This window comes from Oryzias latipes, chromosome 21 (assembly GCF_002234675.1).
Source record: "Oryzias latipes chromosome 21, ASM223467v1".
Lineage (NCBI taxonomy): Eukaryota > Metazoa > Chordata > Actinopteri > Beloniformes > Adrianichthyidae > Oryzias > Oryzias latipes.
The window spans coordinates 27,484,317-27,511,230 of record NC_019879.2 but is presented as its reverse complement, the minus strand read 5'-3'; the positions used below and the strand labels follow the sequence as shown (position 1 = coordinate 27,511,230).

Sequence of the window (26,914 nt, the reverse complement as noted above, 5' to 3'; positions counted from 1 at the left end):
GACAGCATGTTATATGTCACAAAGCATCCTGTTAATTATTCAGATTTAATTATCTTTTATTGGTTAAGTTTCTGTTTGGGAAAGTTTGACAGTAAAGTGAGAAGCCATTGTGATTGCATAATGCCTTTGGGTCATTTAACCTATTCTTAAGAGTGCAGTATAAAAATACATTTTTCTTTTCTTTTTTTAAACACATAATTGAAACATACAGATGAAATACAGAAGTGCAATAAAAACAAATATACAAAAACATAAAACAAAAATAATGCATTGTGTCTCCAGGTTTTGTAACATTCTTCATGAACGAGTTCTGATGACGCTGTCGTTTTGTAGATGGTCCATTTTTCCCTCCCAAGTTCTTTTTGACTTCTTATGTTATAGTTCAGGAGTTCCATTGAATATATATTTCCTTCACAGTTTTTTTCCTATTCCTGCTGTGTTGGCGAGTCTGTCTTGTGAGTCTTGTGATTGTTTTCTTGCAGGCAGCTAGGAAGATTTTGACTAAATATTTGTCAATTTTAAACACATCTTCTGTTATCTTGGCCAGATACAGAAATAGGAAAAAGAAGCTTTTTTTTAACAGTAGCTCCACAATAAAAAATATTTAGAATATCACTTTTATGTAAAAGAACAAAAAAGTCAAATTTTTCTTTGATTGAGAAACACAAAGAAATTGCAACAGGAGAAAATTGAGGTACAAACAAATTGTTAGAAAGAAAACCCTCTTAAATACATGTCTAGAACAATATTTCAAGTTTTTCTGTATGGTTGGATGGTTGAAACAGAGAAAACCGCGAGCCGACTCCTGATTTAGCAGCGTTATCAGCATAGAAGTGGACTTTCATGGAATATTTCTTAACAATGATTGAAAATGTATTGCATGGAGCTCTACGATACTCCATGATAGATTCTGGGGGGTTCAAAAGACTCATTCCTTTTGTCGTGTAGGATTTAATGTGTTCTCTGAAGTGAGGATTTTCCCTCTTGTCTTGATATGTGTGTGTGTGTGTCTCAGAGGACTGACTGCAAGGCGGTTATCAGCGTTGTGCCGGGTCAGCCGCTGCACCCGTATGGTTTCGATCTGGACATCGGTTTTTCAGATGTGCACCTGCCCAGGATGTGGGTGGAGAACCACCCAGACAAAGACAGCCAGGTAACTCTGCTGGTTTAGAAGAAAGTGTCTGCTCCCTTTACCAAATGTCCCGAAATTAACTTTTGAGGTTGATGGGTTTACCAACAACATCAGGACATTTTAGCTAAATGCAGATTTCTTTTTTGTTTAAATAAAACTTTCATTTTAGTGTATTTTTAAAACAACATTTATTTTTCACTCTGATCTTTTATTTAATTTTGTCTTTATGACATATTAAGTCAGACGGGTTCAAACTTCAAAGGTCTGTAAGTGTATTTAGCTAAAATAAGGAAAAGTTTGGCTCTGGTTTTTTGAAGTTACTCAGGAGCTTCTTATAGTGGGGCTGGGATTTCTCCTGCAGGCCTGCATGCTGGTTTTCTACCCAGACTTTGAGGTCAGCTCTGGTTCTGCTGCCGAAGAGGTGATCCTGTTGTTGGACACATCCGAGTCCATGAGGGGGGAGTCCCTCCGCTCAGCTCAGAGGATCGCCCTGCAGCTTCTCCATCGCCTCAATCGCGACTTCAGACTCAACGTGATTCTGTTCGGTTCAGGTTGGGATCCATTCGCTGCATCTGTTTCTGTGTTCAGACAGCAGCTCAGCATTTCTTAACTTCTGTTGGAAGTTTTTATTTAATTGCTCACTTTTTCTTTTGAATTTTAGATCACAAAGAAGCCTTCCTCAAAGCTCAGCCGGTCTCTGAGGTTCTTCAGGACGCTGAGAGCTTCATCAAGGTCAGTTTGTTCCCTTAAACCCGAAATCTATTCATGGATTTTATTCTTTATTTTCCAATCATTGACATGCCTTCATTTATTTAAAGCAGTTCTTCAGGGTTCATTTAAACAGTTTTTAAGTTGTTTCTCTGCTTTAGAATCAGTTTTCTGTTTTTATTTTTTATTTTTACCAGTGACTTAACCAGTGAAAGTAAAATTGTTTATAAAAGCTGAGATTTTCCACGAGTGGAAACACTGTAATAATGTATAGGATTAAAAGCGCTTTACAACATTATTGTTTATTTTAATAAAAAGCAGTAAATAAATATTTCAAGGAAATATAATCTTGTTATGGATTAAATGAGAGAAGTATCTTTGTAGAAAAGGGTTTTTTCTGCTTCTCGATTTTTTTGTATGAGCAAACTTCATAGAATCGTAATCAAGATGAAATGTGAACTTAGCTTATACATTCCATGGTTATCTTTTTGTTATCAATGAAGATTTTTTATAAATCTGTGAGTTGCTCCCCTTTTATTTCAATGATTTCTTTTTAACTATGTACATTTTTTACATATATTCTTTTTAACCATAAAATAAAACTGCAGAAAAAAGTCTATTTATCAATATCAGTTAGTCAACATGGTCCCGTCTGCGTCTCTGCTTCCTGGTAGAGCGGCTCACTTGTCGGGGGCGGCACTGAGCTGTGGCGTCCTCTGCGAGCGCTCGGCCTGCTGCCGCCGTCGCGCGGCGTCAGGAACTTGCTGCTGCTGTCGGATGGTCACATTCAGAACCCCGAGCTCACGCTGCAGCTGCTCAGAGACGGCGCCGCCCACAGCCGCCTCTTCACCTGCGGCCTCAGGTGGGTCCTGCCCGCCGCCGTCTCTGTGTTCAGACTCAAACCGGGTCACAAAAAGAAGTGTAGAGTTTTAGAAAAGGTTTGCCAGAATTCCCATGTGGGAACAACCATCGGAGGCTTTATAGGTTCAGTTTAAGCGTTCTTGATGGTTTTGAGCAAATACATAAAGACATTTAGCTAAATCATTTTTGCTAAAGAAAATTTTACGTTTACTTCACAACAGGTCTTAAATGATCTTTTAAGTCATGAAAATTCTTGTCTTGAGAACGGCTGAGTCTGGAACCGGGCGGCTTTTCAGCTTCACCAACACGTCCGTTTCTTTGCTGTTTCAGCTCGACCGCCAACCGCCACATGCTCAGAGCCCTGGCCCAGGCAGGGGGCGGAGCTTATGAATTCTTTGATCCAAAAACCAAACACAGCTGGGAAGAGAAGGTGAGAAAGTCCATTTGGTTCTGCTGGTCTTCTCTGTTCTTTACTGCAGTGATATTCACAACGCAAAATCATTTATTAACGTTTTCTTTGAGTCAGGATGACTTTTATCTACCTTTACTTTAAGGAAACGTTCAATTTGTCAAAACAGTGTTGCATTAAGTAAAAGAAGGCTTATAAAACATGTGAGCATTAAAGAAACGGTCCAGAATTTTCTTGTCAAATAAGTACAGCTTAGCTTAAAATATTTCTAACAAATTCAACAAAAGTAAAACATTGAAATGGCTAAACTGTGCATTTAATACAACATGTAGCATCATAATAAAGTGATGAATAGGTTTCAGACAGAATCACACGATAATCTCTGCTTAGATGCAGACTAGCTTAAATAATTCTGTATTGTTTAAAAACATGATTTTTCATTGATATGAACTGTAGGTGGGCGGGGCTTTTGTGGGGACTCAGTTACGTCACTGATAAACAACAGACTTGGACTTTATTAGTAAACTTTATGCAGTGATGGACCAGGTGAGACATTCAAATGAACAGCAGCAGATTTTAAAAGTGTTTCAAGGTAGAAGAGTTTCTGCAAAGTTGGAAGCTGCATTTCAGTCAGCTTGACAGTTGAATGATAAAAAATGCAGATGAAAGAAAAGGTTTGATGAGAGCAGAAACAGACGTACGTGTCGTCTTTAATCAAACGCTGCCCTCACATTGAAAATATGTGTTTCTGCTGCAGATGCTGCGTCACGTGGACCGGATGCGGTCTCCTGGCTGCACCTCTGTGTCGGTGAAGTGGCAGCAGTTCAGCTCAGTCGTGCCCCCTCCGGTCCAGGCCCCGGTGGAGCTGAGCGCCCTGTTCAACAACTGCCACACTCTGGTTTACGGCTTTGTGGCCCACTGCACTCAGGTGGCGACACTTTAATTTTCACATGTGTTTGGTTCCTCTGATCTGCTGTAGCTCTCCAGAGTTGGTCACATTTGTGTGACATCTGGTGATGGACTGTTCCGTCAAGGTGACGGAGATCTGCCACCCTTCCAGAAAAAAAAAGAGCTTTTGCTTGCTTTGCTTTCTGCGGAGAAAGATGCACAATCACTTTGAACAATAGACTTTTTTTCTTATGAACTTAGACACATCTTTAGCCTTTGTCACAACTTTCTTTTACAGCTGGATTTGGGCTGCCTACGGACAAAAAAATGGGCAAACTTGTAAAGATCACACAGGTGGCCAATATGAAATACAGTGAAGCAAAGAAATATTTGAACACCTTTTGATTTTAGCAAGTTCTGTCACTGGAGAGGTTTAAATTTTTCCTCTTAGGTGTATGTTCACTTAATTTAGAAATTACATTGCATAATTTTTTTAAATAATTTGTTTGTATGCTGCTGCTGCAAATAAGTATTTGAACATGGGACAACATATTTGGTACAGTAGCTTTTGTTTGCGATTTCACAGGTCAAACGTTTCCTGTACTTTTTCACCAGGTTTACATAAACTGCAGGAGGGATTTTGGTTTTTTCTTCTTCCACACAGATCCTGTCCAGATCAGTCAGGTTTCTGGGCTGTCACTGAGAAATATGCCGTTTTAGCCCCCTTCAAAGATTTCTTATTGGGTTGAGATTTGAAGACTGGCTAGAACTCTCCAGAACCTTGATATGCTTCTTACGGAGCCTCTCCTTGGTTCTCCTGGCGGTTTGCTTTGGGTCATTGTCATGGTGAAAGACCCAGCTACGGCCCATCTTCAATGCTGAGGGAAGGAGGTTGTTACCCAAAATTTGGCACTTCATTGCACCTCTCCTTTATACAGGGCAGTCGTCCTGTCCCATGTGCAGAAACACCCCAATACCATGATGCTACCACCTCCATGCTTGACAGTAGGGATGGTGTTCTTGGGATGGTACTCATAGTTCTTCATCCTCCAAACACAGCAAGTGGAGTTCAGACCCAAAAGTCCTATTCGGGTCTCATCTGATCACATGACTTTCTCCCATGACTCTTTGGGTCACCCAAATGGTCATTGGCCCACTTCAGACGGGCCTGGACATGTGCTGGTTTAAGCCTTCCGTGCCATGCATGATTCCATGACGTCTAATCAGCAGCAAAGTCTAATGACGCCAACAGACCAAAGATTTTACTCATCTGTTAAGAACTGTTCCCAACCTGACCCAAAAGAGTCCAGCAGCTGCCACTTATTCAAACTGAGAGCTCTTTCTTAGGAAATGTTCAGAGGATCCCCTTTGGAGAAGGAAGAGCCCATGTAGTCCAAGAACCGCCCCCCACTTGTCTGTCTGAGACGTGATTTCTGTTGCAGGCGACTCTTCTTGGAAACTTGTGTGGTGAGGAGCTGAAGACGTTGGTGTCCACCAGCGAGCTGCAGAAAACCAGAGGCACGGTAAGAACTGGAGGCCCCTCATGAAGCCTGCCCCCCTCCCTCCAGAGCATCAAATGACCTCTGATACATGCATGCAGTTTCTTCACAAGCTCACAGCCAGAGCCATCATAAGGGATTACGAGGACGGAAACCTGGACTCCTCCGAAGCAGAACACGAGGTTTGCTGTCACAAGCAAAGCCAGGACGTTCTCGTGTCTTTGCACTGACAGTCTCTGTGTTCCAGGGTAAGAAAGAAGAGCTGAAGTCCTTCATCATCGAGTTGAGCAAAGAGTATTCCATCCTGTCGCAGTTCACCAGCTTTGTGGCCATCGAGGAGAGGGTTTGTGTTCCTCACAAAACACAGACGGATCTTCTTAGAGGATCTACGCTATAAAGGATGTTCTTGTTTCAGGACTCGGAGCAGCCGGAAGACGGCTTCACAGACATTCCCAAGCTGATCGCTGAGGAAGACGTGGACTTCCTGCCGTACGTCAGCTGGACGATTGATGCTCCAACACAATCTTGTGTAAGAGAAGTCATCACATCCTTATGCAGTCCTCATTCTTAATTTAAAACATTCAGAAGCCAGAAAACATTTCTGTGAGCTGCTTTTTCATTCATTCAGAGGCTGAAATCACAACTTTCTGAAGGATTTTTGAAAAACACAATCACCAGAAGAAAACGACTTCATAAAAAGAAAAACAAGTAAAAGTTAAAATGCTCAAAATTTAGAATTCACTTAGAAATAGTTACATTCAAAATAAATCATCAATCAGCTAAGTTAAAGTTTTCACTATTTAATTTTGGCACAAACATTTAGCAGCATAATATTTATGTTTCTCTGTTAGCAGAAGTATTTTCTTTTGAAGCAACTTTTCTATTTTCAGGGTGATGGGAAACTGAGTTAAAAGGCCACTAAAATAAGAAGAAAATAAACACACTGTTTTCTAAACCTGACAAGAAAATCTTACAAGAAAACCTTACACTTCTGCTTGAAAAAAAACAGTCTTTGCTCTGAAAATCACAGTTTTAAATCCGTCGCTGTCACCGGCGACACTAAACACACAGGCTTTTTGAATTACAGTGACTCTGTGACTGTTTACGCAATTAATGTAACTCCGACTGATTCTGACGCCTTATGAAAGACATGACTTAATTATTTTGTTCTTACTTTCCTATTTTTACTTTTGTAGGGACTACAGGCGTAAATTAGCAAAATGTGCTTTTAACCTGGTACAAAACATCTGTTCATGCTTTACATGATCAGTATTCTTTTGTAAATTGTACCTTGTTTTAAAAAAATTGTAAAACAGCACAAAGCTGCTTTTCTCTGCTTCAGAATCCATTCATTCTGAATCCGTTGATTCCTCCCCCTCCCATTCAGGGGGTTAGAAACCAGAGACACCCGCAATTCCGCAGAATCCGCAAATATGGAGACTCCTCCTCCCCCAAACATCGCGGCTGAAGAATGCTACACAGATGCAAATGAAACTGGTTCTATTTTGCTCTGAGGGAAGAGTGGCTGGACCCCAAGGTCAGCATATTCCAGCCTTCACATGAAAACTAGATTTTTACTACTCCTTATAGCCAAGAGAGTTTAAAGAGCCAAACACAGTCAGCTCTGGGAATGTCAGATCAGTTTATAATTATTCTTGGAGCCAGCAGACTAGTTTTTCTGGACGTCAGATGAGTCCTTGACTCGAACTAAAAAAGTTTTGAAGTAGTTTTTTATTTTTTTTCCAAATAATCCAAAGCAATTTGATTTAGTTTTTTCCTCCGACCTTTACCGAAAAAGTTGTCATCCATTTTTTGCACCGGTTCAAACACCTTGAGCACAACGCCCAGCATGGCAAGTTTAAGACATCGAGATTCGACTGTCAGTCAGTCTGATGCCAAATTGCCACTGGTCCGTCTGCGTTGTGTCTCTGTTGTGTTGCAGTGAAATAGAAATAATGTGTTTGGTTGTTTTCCTATTGTAGTGCAACTTATATCGTCATTGCTATATTGATTACTTTTATCGCAACTCATGAGTTTTCCTGATATCGTGCAGTCCTAACAAAGATGCTGTCTGCCTAACAAAACCCTGATAGAAACCCCTTTAGCTGCAGAAAAGACTGTGAATTCCAGCAAAAGTCTCTGTTCTGTAGTTCATTGTGACGGGTTTATGTTAACGTGTTTCATTGTGGATCCACAGGATGCTGAAAAGTCATTGCTCTGGTTAGATGAGATTGACCATATGGAACTTGTAAGTTCTGCACTGTTTTTTTTCCTTTAAAGATGTCACAGATTCACAAACACAATTATTTGGCTAACAGTCTGTGTCTAATACTACATTCACACCAGGCCTGTGATTTTCATGATCAGTTTTCAAACAGTTGAATCTGTCAAAGTTCAATTGCTTTAACTTTCAATGCGTAATCACTTGTATTTTGAATGTAAATCCTGAAAATGGAATGGCGTGCTGACTCGTGAACATGAGGGTTGTGAACGCGGAAGCCCAACGTGAAATCGGTTTTGAACTGTAAAATTTATTTAGTAGGTCAGACTCATAAAAAAGACAACTACCTTAATATTTCTTTGTACTAAACACTTATGACAACAAAACCTGCATTTTTGCTCACCTTCCTGGTTGTCCATGAGGATCCAGAAACCGTGTGTCTGTTCATAGATCAGGGCTGGTCAACCCTGGTCCTCATGACCCACAGCTCTACCCCTTTTTTCCAGTCCTGCCTGACAAGCATGCTGCTGATCAGCTGACTCAAGTAATTCCACGTCCTGATGACTGAACACACCTGATGTAGGCGGTCAGCATCAAGCAGTGCAGGCAGAGCTGGAAAACAGCGAGGCCTGAGGGTCTTGAGGACCCGGGTTGGCCAGCCCTGGTACAGCCTTTGGTTGCAGAAAGAACCTCAGGGTTCTGGCCTGGAGCAGCGTTCTTTACAGCACGGCTCTGGGTCATTGTTATGGAGTCCCAACTTGTTGACAATTAAATAAATAAATGTGGCATCGTGCAATCACACAATCAACCAATAAATCTCTCATAAATATATAGAAAGACCATGAGCACGGCTCTGGGTCAGCTTAAGCTTAACCATCTTTTTTTTAATTAAAGGTTAAACTTTTTAAAGACAAAGATGAGGCCTGCAAAATAAATGCATTGTTATTGCGATATCAAGCTGTGCAAGACGCATATTGCAAAAGACGGCGAAATAAATGTGTTTGCATTGTGAAACCACAAGATGCTGTAGAGTCGAGGTCCTATTTGGAAGAGGAGGATAATATTTGCTTTCTAAGTTCTGCACATTTTTTTCCTTTGACGATATCAATGATTCATGAACACAATTATTTGGCAAACAATTGGAAACACATTTTCAAACTGGGTGTGTCTAACACTACATTCACACCAGGCAAGTGATCTTCATAATCAGTTTTCAAACAGTTGACACTTTCAGGAATTAAACATCCTGACATCATCCATACGACAAAAATGTAGATGTCATATTGCAATTATCAAAGAAATTCTAGAGAAGTTTTTTCTGAATGTCTGCTAAGTGGCTGAGTGTAAATGTATCTCATACAGACTGACACTAAAATGTGTGTCTCTTTTGTTCAAACACACATAAACTACAGTTTTCTGCCTTACAGGCTTCAAAGAGAGCCGAACATCAGGTATGGTTCAGATTCTATGACTGAGGGCTCCTCAGGCTTTTTGGATCTTTTAGTTTACAGAACAACAGCCAGCTTTTTTTTTTAAACAAATAAAAGCCTGCAGCACGGCTCTGGGTCAGCTGAACCTTAACCATTTTTGAAATAAAGGTTCAACTTTTAAAGGAAAAGATGAGGCCTGCACAATAAATCGCAAATTTAGCGTTATCGCAATATCAAGCTGTGCAAAACGTATATCGCAGAAGATGGCGAAAATTGCACTAAATGCTAACCTTAAGTATGCTAAAACATTCTTACGGCAGCTTCATTCAAATAAATCCATTCATGCACTTAACCAATCAGATGGTCTCCTCCTATGTAGACGAGGGTCATTTGGAGTATAATGGAAATTATGTTGACTCTTATTTAAATTAATTGTTGCAGTGAAATAGAAAAACAAAGATGCTGTCTGCCTAACAAAACCCTGATAGGATCCCGTTAGCTGCAGAAAAGACTGTAAATTCCAGCAAAGGTCTTGTTTCTGTAGTTCAATGTGACGGGTTTTTGTTAAAGTGTTTCATTGTGGATCCACAGGACGAAGAGTCAAGTTCAGGAGAGGATATGGGCAATGTAAGTTCTGCACGGTTTTGGTTGTTCTGCCATTATTTCATGTAGCGCATGTTATATCGTCATCAAAATATTGATCATATCGCAAATGTGTTTGCATTTTGGATCCAAAGGGTTGGGACGAGTTTGAGTCCTGTACAGCAGATGGAGATCAAATGGAACATGTAAGTTCTTCTCGTTTTTTTTTCCTGTCACCGATCTAACAGATTCAAGAACAAAAATATTTGGCAAACAATTGGAAACACATTTTCAAACTGTGTGTGTGTGTCTAATACTGCTGCTCTTTTTATATGAATTGCACATTAACAGATTACGCACATTTATCTTCTACGTTGATTTACATGTTCTGTTCGTGGTTTAGTCGTACTTCTGTGGGTTTTAACATGGTTCACTTATGATACATCTGTGAAAATTTCACATAAAGACAACAACTCCGCGTTCTTTTTTTCCCCACATTTGTTGCAAAGTTTGTCGTCTCTGCTCCAGCCCTTCAAATGTTCCACCTCCTGCATGTAATTGAACTTGTTTCAGAACATACATGTAAGGGAAAAAAGTAACAATAATTTAGTCAACGTCACAACAACTTAAAAAAGGAAAACTTTAGCCCTCCAAACGGAGCTATAAAAATAATAGCGTCTTCAAATTCAGACCCCACCGTCACTCGATGACATCATCAATAGTCGCCCTTCATCCAGGTTAGCACTCCGAAAATGCATAACAACATCGGTTTTATAACACTGAAAAGTCATGATAAAACATAAAAAGTCTTTACTTAGATTTACTTCAGAGAACACACACATCCTCCATAGCACAGTCCGACACGGAGCAACCTTGTGGCGGAGGGATACATAGCTCTCCCCCACAAGGGTTTCCCCTTTCAAAAAACTATTGCGGACAGCCCTATCCCTCTAAATGCCCCTACAAATGGAGGGATAGGGGAGAAGCTGTAGGTGGAAGAATTCGGATTTGGCCTAATATGTTACTACTGTAAAACTTAAATGAGACCAAAATGAGACTAATCTCAGACAAAAACAGTACCATTAGATTTATGGTAGACTAATCTGATGCTACTATGAAACTAATCTGAGACTAATTGTAGACAAATTTGATACTGTTACATCCCACCCCAGGGAAGGAAGAAAATAGGTAACATAAAAAATAAAAAAGTTAAAGCCGGTAGGGTTTAGACCAGTGTTTTTCAACCAGTGTGCCGCAGTACACTAGTCAGGTGTGCCGTGGGAAATTGCACATTCACTGATCTAAAAACATTTACCATCTCCGGGAGATCAGCTCTTTGTTCATCCAAACAGGCCCTGCTAAAACACTAAGAATTTGGTGTCGTAAAAGACTTTTTTCTTTGTATTTATTTGATTCTATTAAAGACACTTTGATAAGAATGACGGTACCGTGATTTAGCTGCAGCTAAAGCTGATAAGCTGACTCAAGTAATTCCACGTCCTGATGACTGAACACACCTGATGTAGGCGGTCAGCATCAAGCAGTGCAGGCAAGCTGGAAAACAGCGAGGCCTGAGGGTCTTGAGGACCCGGGTTGGCCAGCCCTGGTACAGCCTTTGGTTGCAGAAAGAACCTCAGGGTTCTGGCCTGGAGCAGCGTTCTTTACAGCACGGCTCTGGGTCATTGTTATGGAGTCCCAACTTGTTGACAATTAAATAAATAAATGTGGCATCGTGCAATCACACAATCAACCAATAAATCTCTCATAAATATATAGAAAGACCATGAAATTGTGAAAAACTTGCACACGGATTTTAAATTGGCCATTATATTAATAAAAATTATTCATTTTGCTTTAAAAAGCAGTTCATTATTTTAAAACTGCAATTTAAAATATTCATTTTTAATGATGTTGAATATTATTCTAATTCTGCGGCTTTTTTCAGAAACTCTGATTTCAAAATCAATATTTTCAAAATGTGGCTTTGTTTTTTTGTTTTTAAAGACAAAGAGTAGGTGTTAGGTCAAACTAGAGCTTTGAGCTGTAAAAAATATTTAGTAGGTCAGACTCAAAAAAAAGAGAATTACATTAATATTTCTTTGTACTAAACACTTATGACAACAAAACCTGCATTTTTCCTCCCCTTCCTGGTCGTGGTCACAATATTGATCACTTATATCTGAAGTTGTGAGTTGCCTTTGATATCGTGCAGCCCTAACAAAGATGCTGTCTGCCTAACAAAACCCTGATAGGATCCCGTTAGCTGCAGAAAAGACTGTAAATTCCAGCAAAGTTCTCTGTTCTGTAGTTCAATATGTGGGGTTTATGTTAATGTGTTTCATTGTGGATCCACAGGACGAAGAGTCAAGTTCAGGAGAGGATATGGGCAATGTAAGTTCTGCACGGTTTTGGTTGTTCTGCCATTATTTCATGTAGCGCATGTTATATCGTCATCAAAATATTGATCATATCCCAAATTGCGAGTTTGACAGGGTTATGTTACTGTGTTTCATTGTGGATCCACAGTTTCTTTTCGAAGATGATGCTGACATATGCCATGTAAGTTCTGCTTGCTTTTTTGCTTTAAAGATATCGATGATTCATGAACAAAAATATTTGGCAAACAACTGGAAACACATTTTCAAACTCTTTTTGTGTCTTATACTACAATCAAACCAGACCTGTGACGCAGGTTCACAAATGCACTTTACGCAGGTTCTTGAACACGCTTTTAGCGTGTGGTATTCACACTGGACTCTTACCACCTGGTTCTCCAGGCTTTTTCTTTCACGGCTGTGTTCTAACATATGAAAGTCTTGGTGTCATAGAAGTCCAGCCGGGCACAAACCGCCATTTTTAAAATTCTCTTCATGATCAAACGGTTGGCACTTTCAGGAATTAAAAGGGACATCATCCATACGTCACTACAAACTCTGAGCCCCTGATTGGTCAAAGCTCAATTGGTTTAACTTTCATTGCGTAATCAGTTGCTGTGCATTTTCAATGTGAATTCTATAAAATGGAATGGCGTGCTGACTCATGGAAGCCCAACGTGAATTCAGTTTTGAGCCGTTCAAAATATTTGGTCAGGCAGACTCATAGTAAAAGAAACAGACTTACCTTAATATTTCTTTTCACGAAACACCTATGACAAAAAATGAAATCTGAAATTAAATGGGTTTTCTTCGTTTAAAGATGACCCAGAAACAGAAACAATTAAGTAACATTTCCAGGCTACGTTTAACCCTTTACCACAAGAACTTTAGCACCAGTGTCAGCGTTCTTTAAATGACAGAAACTCTGAAAGCGTCTTAGCAATAAATTATTATTAATTATCTTAGCAGCGGCTGCTTCTCTCAGCTTCACCATGCTTTGGAATTCTTTTAATTGTGTAAACTGTTGTACGGTAGTTCAAAGAGAATGTGTTACGCTGTGTTTCCTGTAGCCGGCGACATCCCCTAGTTAAAGTAGTAATTTTAAGTCTTAAGGAAAAAAAAAAAAAAAAAAATATATATATATATATATATATATATATATATATATATATATATATATATATATATATATATTATACAGGCTGTAATCACCAACAAAGGTTTTTGCACAAAGTATTAAATAAATTTCAGTAAGCGTGTTCAATACTTATTTCCTGTGCCATTTCACTTTATTACACATAACTTAATTTATGGACATAAATGTTTGGATTTCTTTCTATGTGTGCATTACTTGGGTTGCTGCCGACATCTGGTGATAATTTCATGTCAATAGCTCGATTAGAAATATGTTTTTTGAGAGAAATGTTGACGTGTTCAATGCTTATTTTCCCCGCTGTGTATATATATATATATATATATATATATATATATATATATATATATATATATACTTAGTTTTTGCACTTAGTATTCAATAAATTTCAGTAAGCGTGTTCAATACTTATTCCCTGTGCCATTTCACTTTATTACACATAACTTCATATTGAATGTGGAGTGTAAATGTATCTCATACAGACTGACCCTAAAATCTGTGTCTCTTTTGTTCAAACACACATAAACTACAGTTCTCTGCCTTACAGGCTTTTCCACTAAGGCGAAGAGCAAAGAGAGCCCAACATCAGGTATGGTTCAGATTCTATGACTGAGGGCTCCTCAGGCTTTTTGGATCTTTTAGTTTACGGAACAACAGCCAGCCTGTTTTTTAAACCAAATAAAAACCTGCGTTCCCCCCCCCCCCCCCCCCCCCTCCTGGTTGTCCATGAGGATCCAGAAACCGTGTGTCTGTTCATAGATCAGCGCTGGTCAACCCTGGTCCTCATGACCCACAGCTATACATGTTTTCCAGTCCTGCCTGACCAGCTTGTTGCTGATCAGCTGACTCAAGTAATTCCACGTCCTGATGACTGAACACACCTGATGTAGGCGGTCAGCATCAAGCAGTGCCAGCAGAGCTGGAAAACAGCGAGGCCTGAGGGTCTTGAGGACCCGGGTTGGCCAGCCCTGGTACAGCCTTTCGTTGCAGAAAGAACCTCAGGGTTCTGGCCTGGAGCAGCGTTCCTCACAGCATGGCTCTGGGTCAGCTTAAGCTTAAAAATCTTTTTTTTTTTTTCATTAAAGGTTAAACTTTTTAAAGACAAAGATGAGGCCTGCACAATAAATCGCAAATTTTTGGATGCTGGTGTGCCGCGGGGTTTTTGTCAAGCTTAAAGTGTGCCGCGGCTCAAAAAAGGTTGAAAAACGCTGGCTTAGACTGCCAGGGCAGCGGCTTATTTGATTGACAGATGCAAAAGAAGTTAAATAGCAACAACTTAAATTCTTAGGCAACATAGTAATAAATAACAAATCCTAAAAGTAAAACTTAAACCAGAGGAACACTATCAAGACAAAAACCATAAATGAAATAAAAGACCACATGTAAGAAGGAAAACCAGGCCTTTTCCACTGGCCCCCAAAGCCAAGCTGACGAACTGATTCATCTCAGGGAAAACAGCTGCCACTGGAACAGGGGCTGCTGAGGCTTTTATGCTTCCTGCCTAGCCTGGTAGTTGGAGCAAGGAAGGAGGCCGCAATCATCTCCTGCAGGAGGTGAATTCAGACGGTGTGGTGGAGTAGGCCTCTGTAAAGGATAGACGCACTCACACACCCATACTCTCACAAAAATACACACAAAAGGCCTGACGCTGTAACAGATACTATTTTGAGAATCATATACGACTAATGTGATAATACCATGAAACTAATGATACTACTATTGCATAACTAAGAGACTAAGGTGAGAATGATCAGTCACTACAATGAAACTTATGATGAAACTATGAAATTACTGAGACTAATCTGACATTAATCTGAGACTAATTGAAGGACAAACATGTAGAGGATAGAAGTAACAAAGTTATTCAAAGTTAAAAGACTTTAAGATGAAGAAAGTTCATGTGAGACTAATATGAGACAAAAAAAGGTTCAGTTTGGGCAGGAAGGGTCTGCCTTCCTGTTGTTCAGCGTAGAGAAATGTTTGTGGATCAAAGTCATGGACATTAGATCCTTTATCAGAGTGGGAAAGCCAGAAGGTTAAAGTGAGAGATCCAGGCTCAGAGGGAAGAGCGGACAAAAGAAACAGGATGAGAAGAAGAAAAGTGCATCTGACTCCAGCAAGAGCAGGAAGAGAAAATTATCTTTTCATTCACTGGCAAAATAATTATTCCTTATGGTGATAGCTTAACAAATAACTGATGTTTTTCACAATTCACCAGTGTCCTTTTTTAATGTTCAGAATTTGTGTTTGGATTTAGTGTTTAATGGAACCCCCACCAGGACCTGTGTTTTTAAAAGGACCCCCACAACAGGTAAGATCGGGCCTAAAAAATCCAGCCCGACCCGACCCAGGCCCGCGGGCATTAAAGTTTAACCCGGCCTGAGCCCGACCAATTAACTTGATTTGCAGGCCCAGCTCGAAGCAAACCCGAAGTTTCAATTTATCCCATAGTATTTTTGTCAGAAAAAAAACCCACAAGATTTCTTAAGGTTAAGATAATCTACATATTTTTATGATCATGATAAATGCATTTGCACAACGAAATAACGCTGGAAAACAGAATAAGAGGCCAGACAAAGAGAGTGAAACAGAAAACTTGATGCGCACTCGCTTAATTACACGGAGAAATACTGCAGCCCACTAGGCTTTACTGCAGAGGGAAGATTACATTCACGACACGTGCGCACGTTACGGGAAATAAAGACCTGATCTCTACGGACAAATCGCTTTCCGGATGAAAAAAATGTCTGAAATCTGCGAACTTTCGCTTTATTTTCTGTATTTCTCCTTGGATCGCTTTCTCTATGGGCGCGGCTATCTTGTCTTCGTCTTCCCAGCCTAATTGACCAATGACGGGATGTTTTAGTTGCTTTCGGATGAGAAATGAACTTTCTCTCTGAACTGATGCTTTATTCAACCCATCGGCACGATCAGCATATATATATCGCTGAATCTTGACTGCAGCGGTGGTGCTGCGCGACGCACGTAACATACAGTCCGCTTTTTGTGAGTTTTTCTTGATCTGACTGCAGAATAACCGACCACATTGATCAAAACTGAAATACATGAATACATTTCTCTATCTAATTTATTTGTATTTCCTAATTACCATGATTTAGTTCAGTTTTGCTCAAAAACATTATTGACATTAATTATAATTATAAGTATTTGGTGGTTTGGACCCACACTCCCTTAGAAAAAGAATGTTTACAATGTTTAATTTTGTTTGTATGTTTGTTTTGATATTTCCCAGATTACTAAGTATTGGTGTTAAAGAATTGATCTATAATTTTATAGAAAGATAGTGTAAAGCAGATCCCATATTTTGATGTAATTTTAGTTTGAGAAAACAGTATTTCTAAAGCAGAAATGGTTCAAATAAATGAGGTACTTTCATAGAATATCATAGTTACTGGTGTTCTTTTTGCCATTTGGGGCTTTGATGTTACTATATTTTAGCAATTGTATGTTTTGCAGCTTTTAGGAAAAGCTTAGGTTGTAGGATTGTGTTACTTTTAGCAATTATCCAAATTCTTTTTTTGGACCAGCAAGTCCTTAATGGCAAGTCAAACTAGTGGTTTGAATGACAAATCATGATGCTCCAATTAGTCTTAGTTTCTTGGTTAAGAAGTGAATAACTAGCTGCCAGAATGTACCAGAATTCATCCAAGACCATGTATTTTTCAAAAATTTTGCTCCGCGCCCGCCATATCGCTCAAAGAAAAGTTCAGCGATTTTTTTCCTTGCCTGACTTTCATCACTGTTTTATAAACATATTGTAATGGCTGCAAAGAAGCTCCTTAGGCAGGCGGTCGTCAAAAAGCTCTTTATTAATCCAGTACGTCAGAACGGTTACCGCACGAACCAAAAAGCGCAGCCAGCTTTCTTCTTACTCAAAGGTAGAACGTTAACCAAACCCACACACACACAGGATGACATACACTGTGGTCCAGCAACTGGCAGACAGAGGAGGGCGCCGGCGACCCCCAGCTCTGGGTCGTTACACTAAATTTATGAAAAAGTCAGCGAGAGAGAAGCCCTGCCCGACCCGACCTGGACGTAATGATTGTCATTTTAGTTCTGACTCGGGCTCAGGCTTAAGATCTTACCTCTAATCCCCACTAGCACCTGCAGATGTGGCAGACTTCACATTTGGGAAGCCTTCTGCATCGGTTGTATTCATTTACTATTATATAATTTTTTCACAAAAAGCTCATTTGTTTTTCTGTCTTTTCTAAAGCTTTTTGTCACCTTTGTTCTGTGGTTTGCTCTGTGGTTTCCTGAGAGCATTTTAGTAAACTTTGATTCATTACTGTCGCTTAGTAATAGTAAAAGTTTTAACTCTGTTGAAAAAAGGCTTTTCCTTAGTTTATAAACTATTATTATAAAAATACTTTTTATTCTGTAAACTGTAAGTCTGCTGAATTCAGTTTTCTGTAAGGCAACAATAATAAACATTTCTGTGTTTGTCATGCGTTTCGTACAGCTGTTTGGCACCACAAGCTCACAGTCGAGTGTCCTTTTTTCAGTAAAAGTGCGTCTGACTCCAGCAAGAGCAGGAAGAGAAAATTATCTTTTCATTCACTGGCAAAATAATTATTCCTTATGGTGATAGCTTAACAAATAACTGATGTTTTTCACAATTCACCAGTGTCCTTTTTTAATGTTCAGAATTTGTGTTTGGATTTAGTGTTTAATGGAACCCCCACCAGGACCTGTGTTTTTAAAGGGACCCCCACCAGGAGCTGCACCAGCGGCAGACTTCACATTTGGGAAGGCCTCTGCATCGGTTGTATTCATTTTCTTTTCTTTTTTAAATCCTTAGCTATAGGATAAAACGTCAAATAACTCCCTCCTTATTGGTCCACTTTTAGACAACCTTAATGTCAAGAATCTAAACGTTTTTATAAGAATTTAAAAATTGAAATCAGATTTTAATGTTAAAGAAATGTATTTTATTTTTATAAATATTAATCAGTGAATAATTATCAATAATTAATGGTCCATTGTTGATTACTTCCTGATTTACTGAAATCACTGAGACTAATCTGACATTAATCTGAGACTAATTGAAGGACAAACATGTAGAGGATAGAAGTAACAAAGTTATTCAAAGTTAAAAGACTTTAAGATGAAGAAAGTTCATGTGAGACTAATATGAGACAAAAAAAGGTTCAGTTTGGGCAGGAAGGGTCTGCCTAGAGAAATGTTTGTGGATCAAAGTCATGGACATTAGATCCTTTATCAGAGTGGGAAAGCCAGAAGGTTAAAGTGAGAGATCCAGGCTCAGAGGGAAGAGCGGACAAAAGAAACAGGATGAGAAGAAGAAAAGTGCATCTGACTCCAGCAAGAGCAGGAAGAGAAAATTATCTTTTCATTCACTGGCAAAATAATTATTCCTTATGGTGATAGCTTAACAAATAACTGATGTTTTTCACAATTCACCAGTGTCCTTTTTTAATGTTCAGAATTTGTGTTTGGATTGTGTTTTCACAGGGACCCCCACCATTACCTGTGTTTTCACAGGGACCCCCACTAGCATCTGCAGCTGTGGCAGACTTCACATTTGGGAAGCCCTATGCATCGGTTGTATTCATTTCCTTTTTTTTAAATCCTTACCTATAGGATAAAAGGTCAAATAACTTCCTTACTAGGGGTGTAAGAAAAATCGATTCTGCAAAATATCGCAATAGTTCAGTTGGCGATACTGGTATCGATTCAAAATTCTGCCAGGACGATATTTATTTAATTTTTTCTGAGCATCCTTCGGTGTCTGACTCTTGTTGTCCACTTCACCCTCCGACCGCTAGTTGGCAGCAGAGAACTCAAAGCCTCTTTGAGCAGCTCCACACCACACAAGACAACAGGAAGACTGCAGCCAGAGGCAGCTTGTTCTGTTGTTATGAGACATGAACCACTTCGTTTTTACTTGGGATGGATACCAAACAGAAACTCTGTGCCATGTTGCTGCCAGTAACACATAAAACGTGGATTGTGGTGCTTTTTAGCGGATCAGATAAATACGAGTGAAGTACGGCAGCGGCTAATAGGCTAATGCGCTTAGCATCGGCTAAAATCCTATCGGCAAAGCGGGCTAAAGTTCTGCAGTACCTCCCAACAATGGATTCCAGTTTAGCGACTTGATGGATCAGAGGGATGTGTGCAACGCTCTTAAAAAAGGCAGACATCGTGGTGATCAGCGTTACTAGGTTACTTCCACGTGTAAAGCGTGGCTGCAAAAGTGTAGTAGAGCTGACTGATATGTAAACAAAGCACCTTTGTCACATTAAAGCAGCTTTCCTTCGTTCTGTCATGCTGCCTCATCATCACACCTTTATTTTTGAAGCACCATTCAGGCTCCTGAATTCAGGCTCTGTTTTTTCAAAGTTGTATTTTTTAAAAAAAGAAAGAAAACATGTTTCGGTAAAATATCTGGATACGCATCGTATCCCCAGACTCTTGCTATAACACACCCCTATTCCTTATTGGTCCACTTTTAGACAATGTTAATGTCAAGAATCCAAATGTTTTGATAAGAATTTTAAATCTAAAATCACATTTGAATGTCAAAGAAATGTAATTTATTTTATAAATATTAATCAGTGAATAATTATCAGTAATTATGTTCCATTGTTGATTACTTCCTGATTGGATTGAAAGTCCAACTTTAACCCATTTTAATGAAATGACATCCACTATCTTTGCAGTTAGAGAAAAACATCAACTAATGGACTCTTATTCAACTTTAGTAATAATTACTGATGATATTAGGAACAATAAAAAAGGAAATAACAAAATCAATAACAAAAGTGTAAATTGTTTTCGATTTTTTAATTGTCATGAATCTAAGTGAGGTCAAATAGAAGCAAATATCCTTGTGAAACATAATAAAGAGGAGCTAAATTTTTTAAAACCTGTTTATTCTAGTTTTATACTTTATCTAATTGTGTATAAAAGAAAATTTTGTGCAACACCAACAGTAAAAATACTTCCAGAAACATTTTTATGCATTCATAGTTTCTGAATTTAATATTGAAAGTAAAAATGGTTTATTCTGTAAACTGTAAGTCTGCTAAATCCAGTTATCTGTAAGGTGACAATAATACTTATTTCTGTTTTTGTCATGTGTTTTTACAGCTGTATGGCACCGTAGGCTCACCTTTGAACGTCAGTTTTTCAGTAAGTTCTTCAGTCTCACCTTCTTGTTCTTTCAATCTTCTTGTGTCCTAAAGTGGTGACTGTAATTTATTTACTGTTTAGTGTCATTTTCTTAAAAAACAGAATTTTGTGGTGACTCTTGAACATGACAGTTGTGAACATGGAAGCCCAAAACACACATGTACCGTGTTTACATAGACTCTTTATGGTAAACTATTGAAAGCCCTGTTCCTCCAAATGACCCTACAATTGGAGGAACAGGGAGAAGCCATGGAGGTTGGTGGAAGAATTTGGATTTGGCCTAATATGATACTACAATAAGACTAAAATGAGACTACCGTATTTTCACGACCATAGGCCGCTCTGGGTTAGTGGGCGCGGTCTCAGTTATGGGTGAATTTCAGTCTTTGACACATAGAAAAGGCGCACCGAGTGTTAAGTTAAGTGTTTCCTTTCAAGTCCCACTCCGATCATTTTTTGATCTATTGTAAAATCATTCCTAGGGGTCCTTTGATTAGAATTATGCCTCTTTTAAGCACGAAAGAAAACCGATTGTTTTCATCAGAAACGTACCCCTAAGTTGTGGGCGGGACTGTTGGTGCTGAAGTTAGCCTCCACTGAAATCCCATCATCCCTTTGTTTACACTCTTCCTATAATATGAGACTGCTATGACGCTACTGTGAGACTAATATGAGACCTATCCGCAAACAGAGACATCTGTTAAGTCAACTTGTGTGATCTGTTCGTTGTTTCTTTTTTGACCAGTTGAGAAAAAGGAAGGCACATTAGCAACTAAATCGCCTCTTAGGAGTCTTACGCTGAACGCTCACACCTTTATGAAGTGTAGGAAGAAGAAAACTCTTTCTGCTAGCGCAGAGGAGCTCTGCGTTTACTTGTGCAGTGATACGTTTATCCAAGGATTGGCAATTGGCTGTTCTGCATGTCCATCAGGTGACGAACCTCAAAGCGAGCATGATGATGATTGGCTGACGGCAATTAAAAAAAAAAAGGAAATGTTTTTATTTCTGTTTATGTATTTTTAATTGACCGCAATCTGCCCACACTTCCACAACTTGTTGGGCATCCCAGATCTGTATATAGTACGACTTGATGTCGTGTTAGCTGTCTGTGCGCCAACGACTCTTTTCATTTTTGATTGACAGGTGATTGTCCACTTCAAATCAGTCTTTGTGGTGTTTTAACAACTGTCAGGCTAATTTGTCCCATCGATCTGCTTGTCTCTGGAGAGATCAGGATAACCACAAAGGTGGAGCTCAGAAACTGGCTTTGGATCTACAGTTGTTAATAAAATGTATCATAAGATCCTACAGGTTCTTATCATATTGTGGATAAAATGTGAGGTTCATGAATTTGAGCCTTAAATGTTTATTCCTTCCACAGAGACGCGCTCAAGTCTCTGAAGTCGATGTTTATCCTGCACTGATGCCGGAATTCTGTCTCTCATCCTTTTCCGTTGATGCGCTTCGTCCTTATTCGGATGCTCTTCCTCCTCCTCCTCCTCCCTGCCATGAGCCTGCCTACGCTCCAACTGCTCCAGGGGCCGTATTGTTTGATGGGCCTGCAGAATTTGAGTTCAATGAAGAACTGGATGTTGGGGATTCTATTACAGTAAGTGTTCTGTCATCTTTGTTTTTTATCGTTCGTAAAGCACTTTGGTTTCCTGAGAGTGTTTTAGTAAACTTTGATTTATCAAGATCATGTAGTGACAGTAAAATCTTAAATTTTACAAAATTGATAAACATTAAATAAGGCTTTTATTTAGTTCACAAACTATTATTAAAAAACAGAATTCAGTCTGTAAACTGCAGAAATGTTGAATCCAGTTTTCTGTAAGATAACATTAATACTTATTTCTGGGTTTGTCATGTGTTTCTTACAGGAAGTGCACGGCCTGTTTGGCGCCATGAGCTCACCACGACCAGCCGCTCTTTCGGTAAGTTCTTCAGTCTCTTCTTCCTGCTCTTTCAATCTTCCTGTGGTGACTGTGATTTCTTTACTGTTTAGTGTCACTTTATCGTTTGCTTAAAAACAAAACAAAGTCTGTGTGTTCACATATAATCCAAAATCATTTCTAAAAACACGGAGTCCATAGTCCAAGATGAAATGGTAAATGGCGTAGACTTACATGGCGCTTTTCTTGCTCGAAGGCCCAAAGCGCTTTACAGTCACAGTTCCATTCACTCATTCACACCCATGAATGAGGTAAATGCTGCTGCCCAACACAAGCGCCAACCTTCCACCAGAGGTGGAGGTGGGGTTCAGCGTCTTGCACAAGGACACTTTGACTAATGGGCAAGGCGGGAGTTGAACCTGCAAACTTACGATCATGGGTCGACCGCCCTGCCGCTGCACCATTGCTGCTTGTGTTGCCGAAGACTGCCACCAACACTGGGGCAATGTGGGATTCTGTGTCTTGCCCATGGGGCGGGAATCGAACTTGCGATCTTCTGATCAGAAGTTAATCGCTCTATGGTACCACCCCAAAAGATGGATCAGTCTTGGATCCATCTTTTTCTTTATAAAACGGAAGGTATTATTTTTAGTGCAACTTTTTTTTTAATCCCCCTAAATTGACAAAAAGAATCAGCAAGAGATTAAAAAGTAGTAGTAGTAGAATATATTTTTTAATTATACCTTAATTGGTGAGAGTGGTTCCCACAGAAACGTTGACTCAGAAACGACTCGTGACCAATCGCAGCTTACTGACAACGTCTGGTTCCAACATGGCGGCGTCCGCCTCGTGAAAAGATGGCGACTGAATTGACTTCATTTGGTTACAAGCAAGTCATTTCCTACAGGTGCCGTCAAACTCACTCGGTCCAGGTCTCTGATACAGTCAATGGTCAAATTTGGAGAGCAAATTTTAAAATCGCAACTACCGGGACTTTAATTTTTAGATGTTTTTTACTACACAAGGTCTTTCTATTGCTGATGTGTTGTTGGTTACGCCCTCTGGTTGCTCAAATCTTGCTCCAAAGTGAGTTCAAGAGTCTTATTTTTAAGCTGTTTTGGTCTATTTTTAGAGTTGGCGTCTGTTACTTCCATGCTTCTCAGTATTCAACTTTTGATCTTTGTGGTGAATTTCATCTTAAAGTTTTAAATCTAACGTGATTTCCAGATTCCAGCTGAAGCGCCAACAGACGACCAGGAACCAAGAAGTTTCGGAACAGAGGCCCGTTTAATCAGGCGTTCCATGTCTCGATCAGCTCCTCGTTCTTTTCTTAGGGGAAGGCGTCCTCCAGATCATCCTTCGCTCATGCTAGCTTCCCCTGAAGCTTCCCAATTACCTGCTCACCACCAGGGCTTTGCTCTGCAGTCAGCTGATTTTTCTCCAGCTGGTCTTCGATGGCTCTCAAGCAGGTTTGTGTTTCTTTGCCTCTGTGTCCAAGTCCAGTGGAAGTTAAGAACAACAGCTGTAAGTAAAAGTCTGATCACATGTTTTTGAAAACATGCAGGTTTTCTGTTGACCCAAAACGCAAATGGACAAGGATCTTCCAGCTGCAGCAGCAGGTGAGAAGTTTTTCATTCCTTTTGGGTTTACCAGACGGAAAAAAGAAAAGTTATGTGATGTTGACATGTCACCAAATAATGAATGAATGATGAAAAATTAACACCCACCTAATTATTGCATAAAAATCTGAACTGATTCTGAATGTGATTCTAAAATTAAATGAAACATCAGTCGGTTGATGAGTCAAGATCATAAATTTAAAGTTTTTAAAAGACTTTAATAAAACAAAAATCCCCTTCTTTACATACTTTGAAACATTCACATACAAAAACAACTAACAGCACCTTAAAGTTAATAAAAAATATGCTCAGATTTTACTAATTAAAGAAAATATTTAATGTCGTGGATATTTTATGAGGACAAATGCTCTGCAAGACATTAGGTGTGATTCTGAACTTTCTTTGCTTCTTTTTAGGTCAACAATATATCAAGTTGACAAAAAATTTAAACAAAGTTTATTTACTAATTAAGGAAATCCAAAAAAAGATGACCATGTCCAAAGAAAACGCATCACCTGTTAATCCTAAAAAAGCAAAAGATCCTTAAAATACAACTGAAAGTTGGGAACTAAAGGGAAATCATATAAGTCAGACCTATCAGACTGGCAAAGGTTAAAAACCCTATTTGGAGCTTAAGGACTGTTCTGCACGGCCAATTTCTTTGATGATAACTAAGCCTGCACAATATATAGCACATTTATCGTTATCGCAATTTCAAGCTGTGCAATATGCATTTCGCAAAAGACAGCAAAAATCACAATAAATGGTTACCCTTAATATGCTAAAACAATCTTATGGCAGCTTGAAGTATTTAACAAAACAAACAAATCCCTCTATGTATTTGACCAATCAAGTGGACTCCTTTCCATCATAGACCAATCAGATGGAGTCCTTTTCTGTTAGATGTTCGTCTCCTATGTAGATGTTGGTCATTTGTAATGTCATTTTTAAACTGTTGCAGTGAAATGGAAATTATGTTTTTGGTTGTTTTGCTATATGCAGAAAATTATATCGTTATCGCAATATTAATCACTAATATGGCATATCGCAGGTTGTCCTTATATCGTGCAGCCCTAATGAAAACCATTTTTAACCAAAAATAGAACATAAAAATATGAATTTTTCTAGACGATCTTTAAAATAAAACATTTTTGGTTAAAAACAATTCAAATTGAAGATGAAAGTACTAACAGGTTTATTATTTATTTTTATAGTAAGTAATCATGGCGTAGGCTGGAAAATGCTCTTTAAGGTGTCCATTTGGTGATCAGCCCTCTACGTTACCATGAACACCACATCGGGCTTTATGCTCACATAAATGATAATAGTTGTGGCCTAACGGCATCGTTTGGACCTAATTCTGTTTAGAACTACAAAGTCGCTCATTGATGACATCACAACAGTGACGGACACGCTCTGCATACGGGACACTGAGGACGATGTAAAACACATTCTTTTTCAGTTGAGTTCAGATAAAGAATTTATCCAGGTAAACAGCTGGACTCTTGTTTTGTACTTCAGAAGGCGGCAATAGTTCTAGATTATAAATTAGATTGACAGGATTTTAAAAAAAATAATGCGCTCCTTCCAGCAGAACTCACATTTTTATTGTTGGAGTGACAAAGCTGCTAAATTTGACCCTCAGGAAGCCTGAAAACAACCTGCTGAGAAGATCAGGAGACATTTTTCTTTCCACAGGATCCACTCTTTGTTCCCACCCTGACAGACAGATTGGTGTTTGTGTTGCAGGAGGGATTCTGGGAGTTGACCAGCGAGCTGGGTCACCTGCTGAACCTCAACGTGGACGTCTTTGTGAACGTGTTCCTGAAGAGCAAAGGCATCAAGTCTCTGGGTGAGAATTCTGACCAAACTGTGCTTTCACCTTCAAAGACCTCAGGCTTCTAGACTGAGCTGTTTCTCGGCAGACGACTGACTCTCTGTGTGTTCAAGGTCCAAAAGCCCATGGAGATATCCTGAGGATGTTGGCCACTCTGCTGGTTCTGCAGCTGATGAGGGTGGAGAATGTGGAGGAAGGGAAGCTGCTGCGCAGTCTCTTCCACCTGGAAGACAGTCAGCCCAGGTCAGTTCACCACCACACAGGAACCAGCAAGTTCAGTTCAGTTTTTTTATGAAAGTAAACAGAAAATCCTTCTCCTTCAGGCTGGACCGCTGGGAAGCGGTGAAGAAGGCCGTGGACTGGGTGTGCTGGGCGGACCGGCAGTATCCCTGCATCTACAGCCGGCTGGAGTTTGGTCGGAGCTGGGAGTCCTCCACCCGCCAGCTGCTGGGATTCGACAGCCTGCCTCTGTACTCGCCTCTCATTGGTCTGAACCTGCGGGAGACGCCCACCCCCGTGCTGGTTCAGTGACATGAGAGCTCAAGCCTCAGTAGTCTCACCTGCATCGGCCTCACTCTTGCATGAAAAAAAATAATGCTTCTCTTATGCTTTTATTCCAATCAAATGTTTACATAAATTTTTAAGATCGCCCTAAAAGGATGGTTTATTGGATGTGAGCAAACTTTTGTCCATAACTAAGAAAAATGTTTATGAAGACTCTCATTCATCCAGGTTGATTCCATCATAGTAGTGGGTTTAAAGGTTGTCATCTGGACGTAGTTTTTTTAAAGTTGAAGAAATTTCACCTCTTATCCATTCTGCTGGAAAAACAGCTGGTTTATATGTGGTCATGGGGGAGGAGTCAGACCTGAAACTGGATGGTTTTTTCTACTTAGCCTACATGGTTTCGGATCGTTAGGACTCCTTTGTCCTCATATGGGGCTGGGGAGACTCTAAGAATGGTGGTCTCAGGTTTATTCTTCCATTCATCTACAGCAGTGTTCTGAAACCCGAACACACCGACCCGGTTTCACCCGGGTCTTCAACAGCTGAAAGAGATGACCAGGTTGGGGAGGGAGCAATTCTTCATGTGTGACAGACTGTGGGATCACAGCTTTTTATCTCCTTG

At 39.6% G+C, this 26,914-nt stretch overlaps 1 protein-coding gene across 10 annotated transcripts in view; it reads left to right on the top strand.

The window, feature by feature from the left end:
- Positions 1 to 26,380, top strand: part of parp4 (poly(ADP-ribose) polymerase family member 4) — a 41,919-nt gene extending 15,539 nt beyond the window's left edge. For 2 of the 10 annotated variants that reach the window (XM_011489972.3, XM_011489971.3), the window contains exons 21-48: positions 1,016 to 1,153; positions 1,494 to 1,683; positions 1,794 to 1,864; positions 2,515 to 2,702; positions 3,032 to 3,131; positions 3,868 to 4,038; positions 5,441 to 5,521; positions 5,599 to 5,679; positions 5,745 to 5,840; positions 5,913 to 6,026; positions 7,695 to 7,745; positions 9,146 to 9,169; positions 9,740 to 9,775; positions 9,886 to 9,936; positions 12,086 to 12,121; positions 12,257 to 12,289; positions 13,806 to 13,847; positions 15,516 to 15,569; positions 17,949 to 18,047; positions 18,755 to 18,844; positions 20,396 to 20,437; positions 21,819 to 22,046; positions 22,318 to 22,371; positions 23,557 to 23,798; positions 23,894 to 23,948; positions 25,698 to 25,800; positions 25,899 to 26,028; positions 26,109 to 26,380. In XM_011489972.3, the coding sequence (XP_011488274.1) occupies positions 1,016 to 1,153; positions 1,494 to 1,683; positions 1,794 to 1,864; positions 2,515 to 2,702; positions 3,032 to 3,131; positions 3,868 to 4,038; positions 5,441 to 5,521; positions 5,599 to 5,679; positions 5,745 to 5,840; positions 5,913 to 6,026; positions 7,695 to 7,745; positions 9,146 to 9,169; positions 9,740 to 9,775; positions 9,886 to 9,936; positions 12,086 to 12,121; positions 12,257 to 12,289; positions 13,806 to 13,847; positions 15,516 to 15,569; positions 17,949 to 18,047; positions 18,755 to 18,844; positions 20,396 to 20,437; positions 21,819 to 22,046; positions 22,318 to 22,371; positions 23,557 to 23,798; positions 23,894 to 23,948; positions 25,698 to 25,800; positions 25,899 to 26,028; positions 26,109 to 26,316 (2,808 nt within the window). In that variant the 3' untranslated portion in view covers positions 26,317 to 26,380. The remainder of the gene's footprint in view (positions 1 to 1,015; positions 1,154 to 1,493; positions 1,684 to 1,793; positions 1,865 to 2,514; positions 2,703 to 3,031; positions 3,132 to 3,867; positions 4,039 to 5,440; positions 5,522 to 5,598; positions 5,680 to 5,744; positions 5,841 to 5,912; positions 6,027 to 7,694; positions 7,746 to 9,145; positions 9,170 to 9,739; positions 9,776 to 9,885; positions 9,937 to 12,085; positions 12,122 to 12,256; positions 12,290 to 13,805; positions 13,848 to 15,515; positions 15,570 to 17,948; positions 18,048 to 18,754; positions 18,845 to 20,395; positions 20,438 to 21,818; positions 22,047 to 22,317; positions 22,372 to 23,556; positions 23,799 to 23,893; positions 23,949 to 25,697; positions 25,801 to 25,898; positions 26,029 to 26,108) is intronic. The other 8 variants (XM_011489973.3, XM_011489974.3, XM_011489975.3 and 5 more) reach the window with 8 other exon arrangements.
- Positions 26,381 to 26,914: the final 534 nt, after the last annotated feature.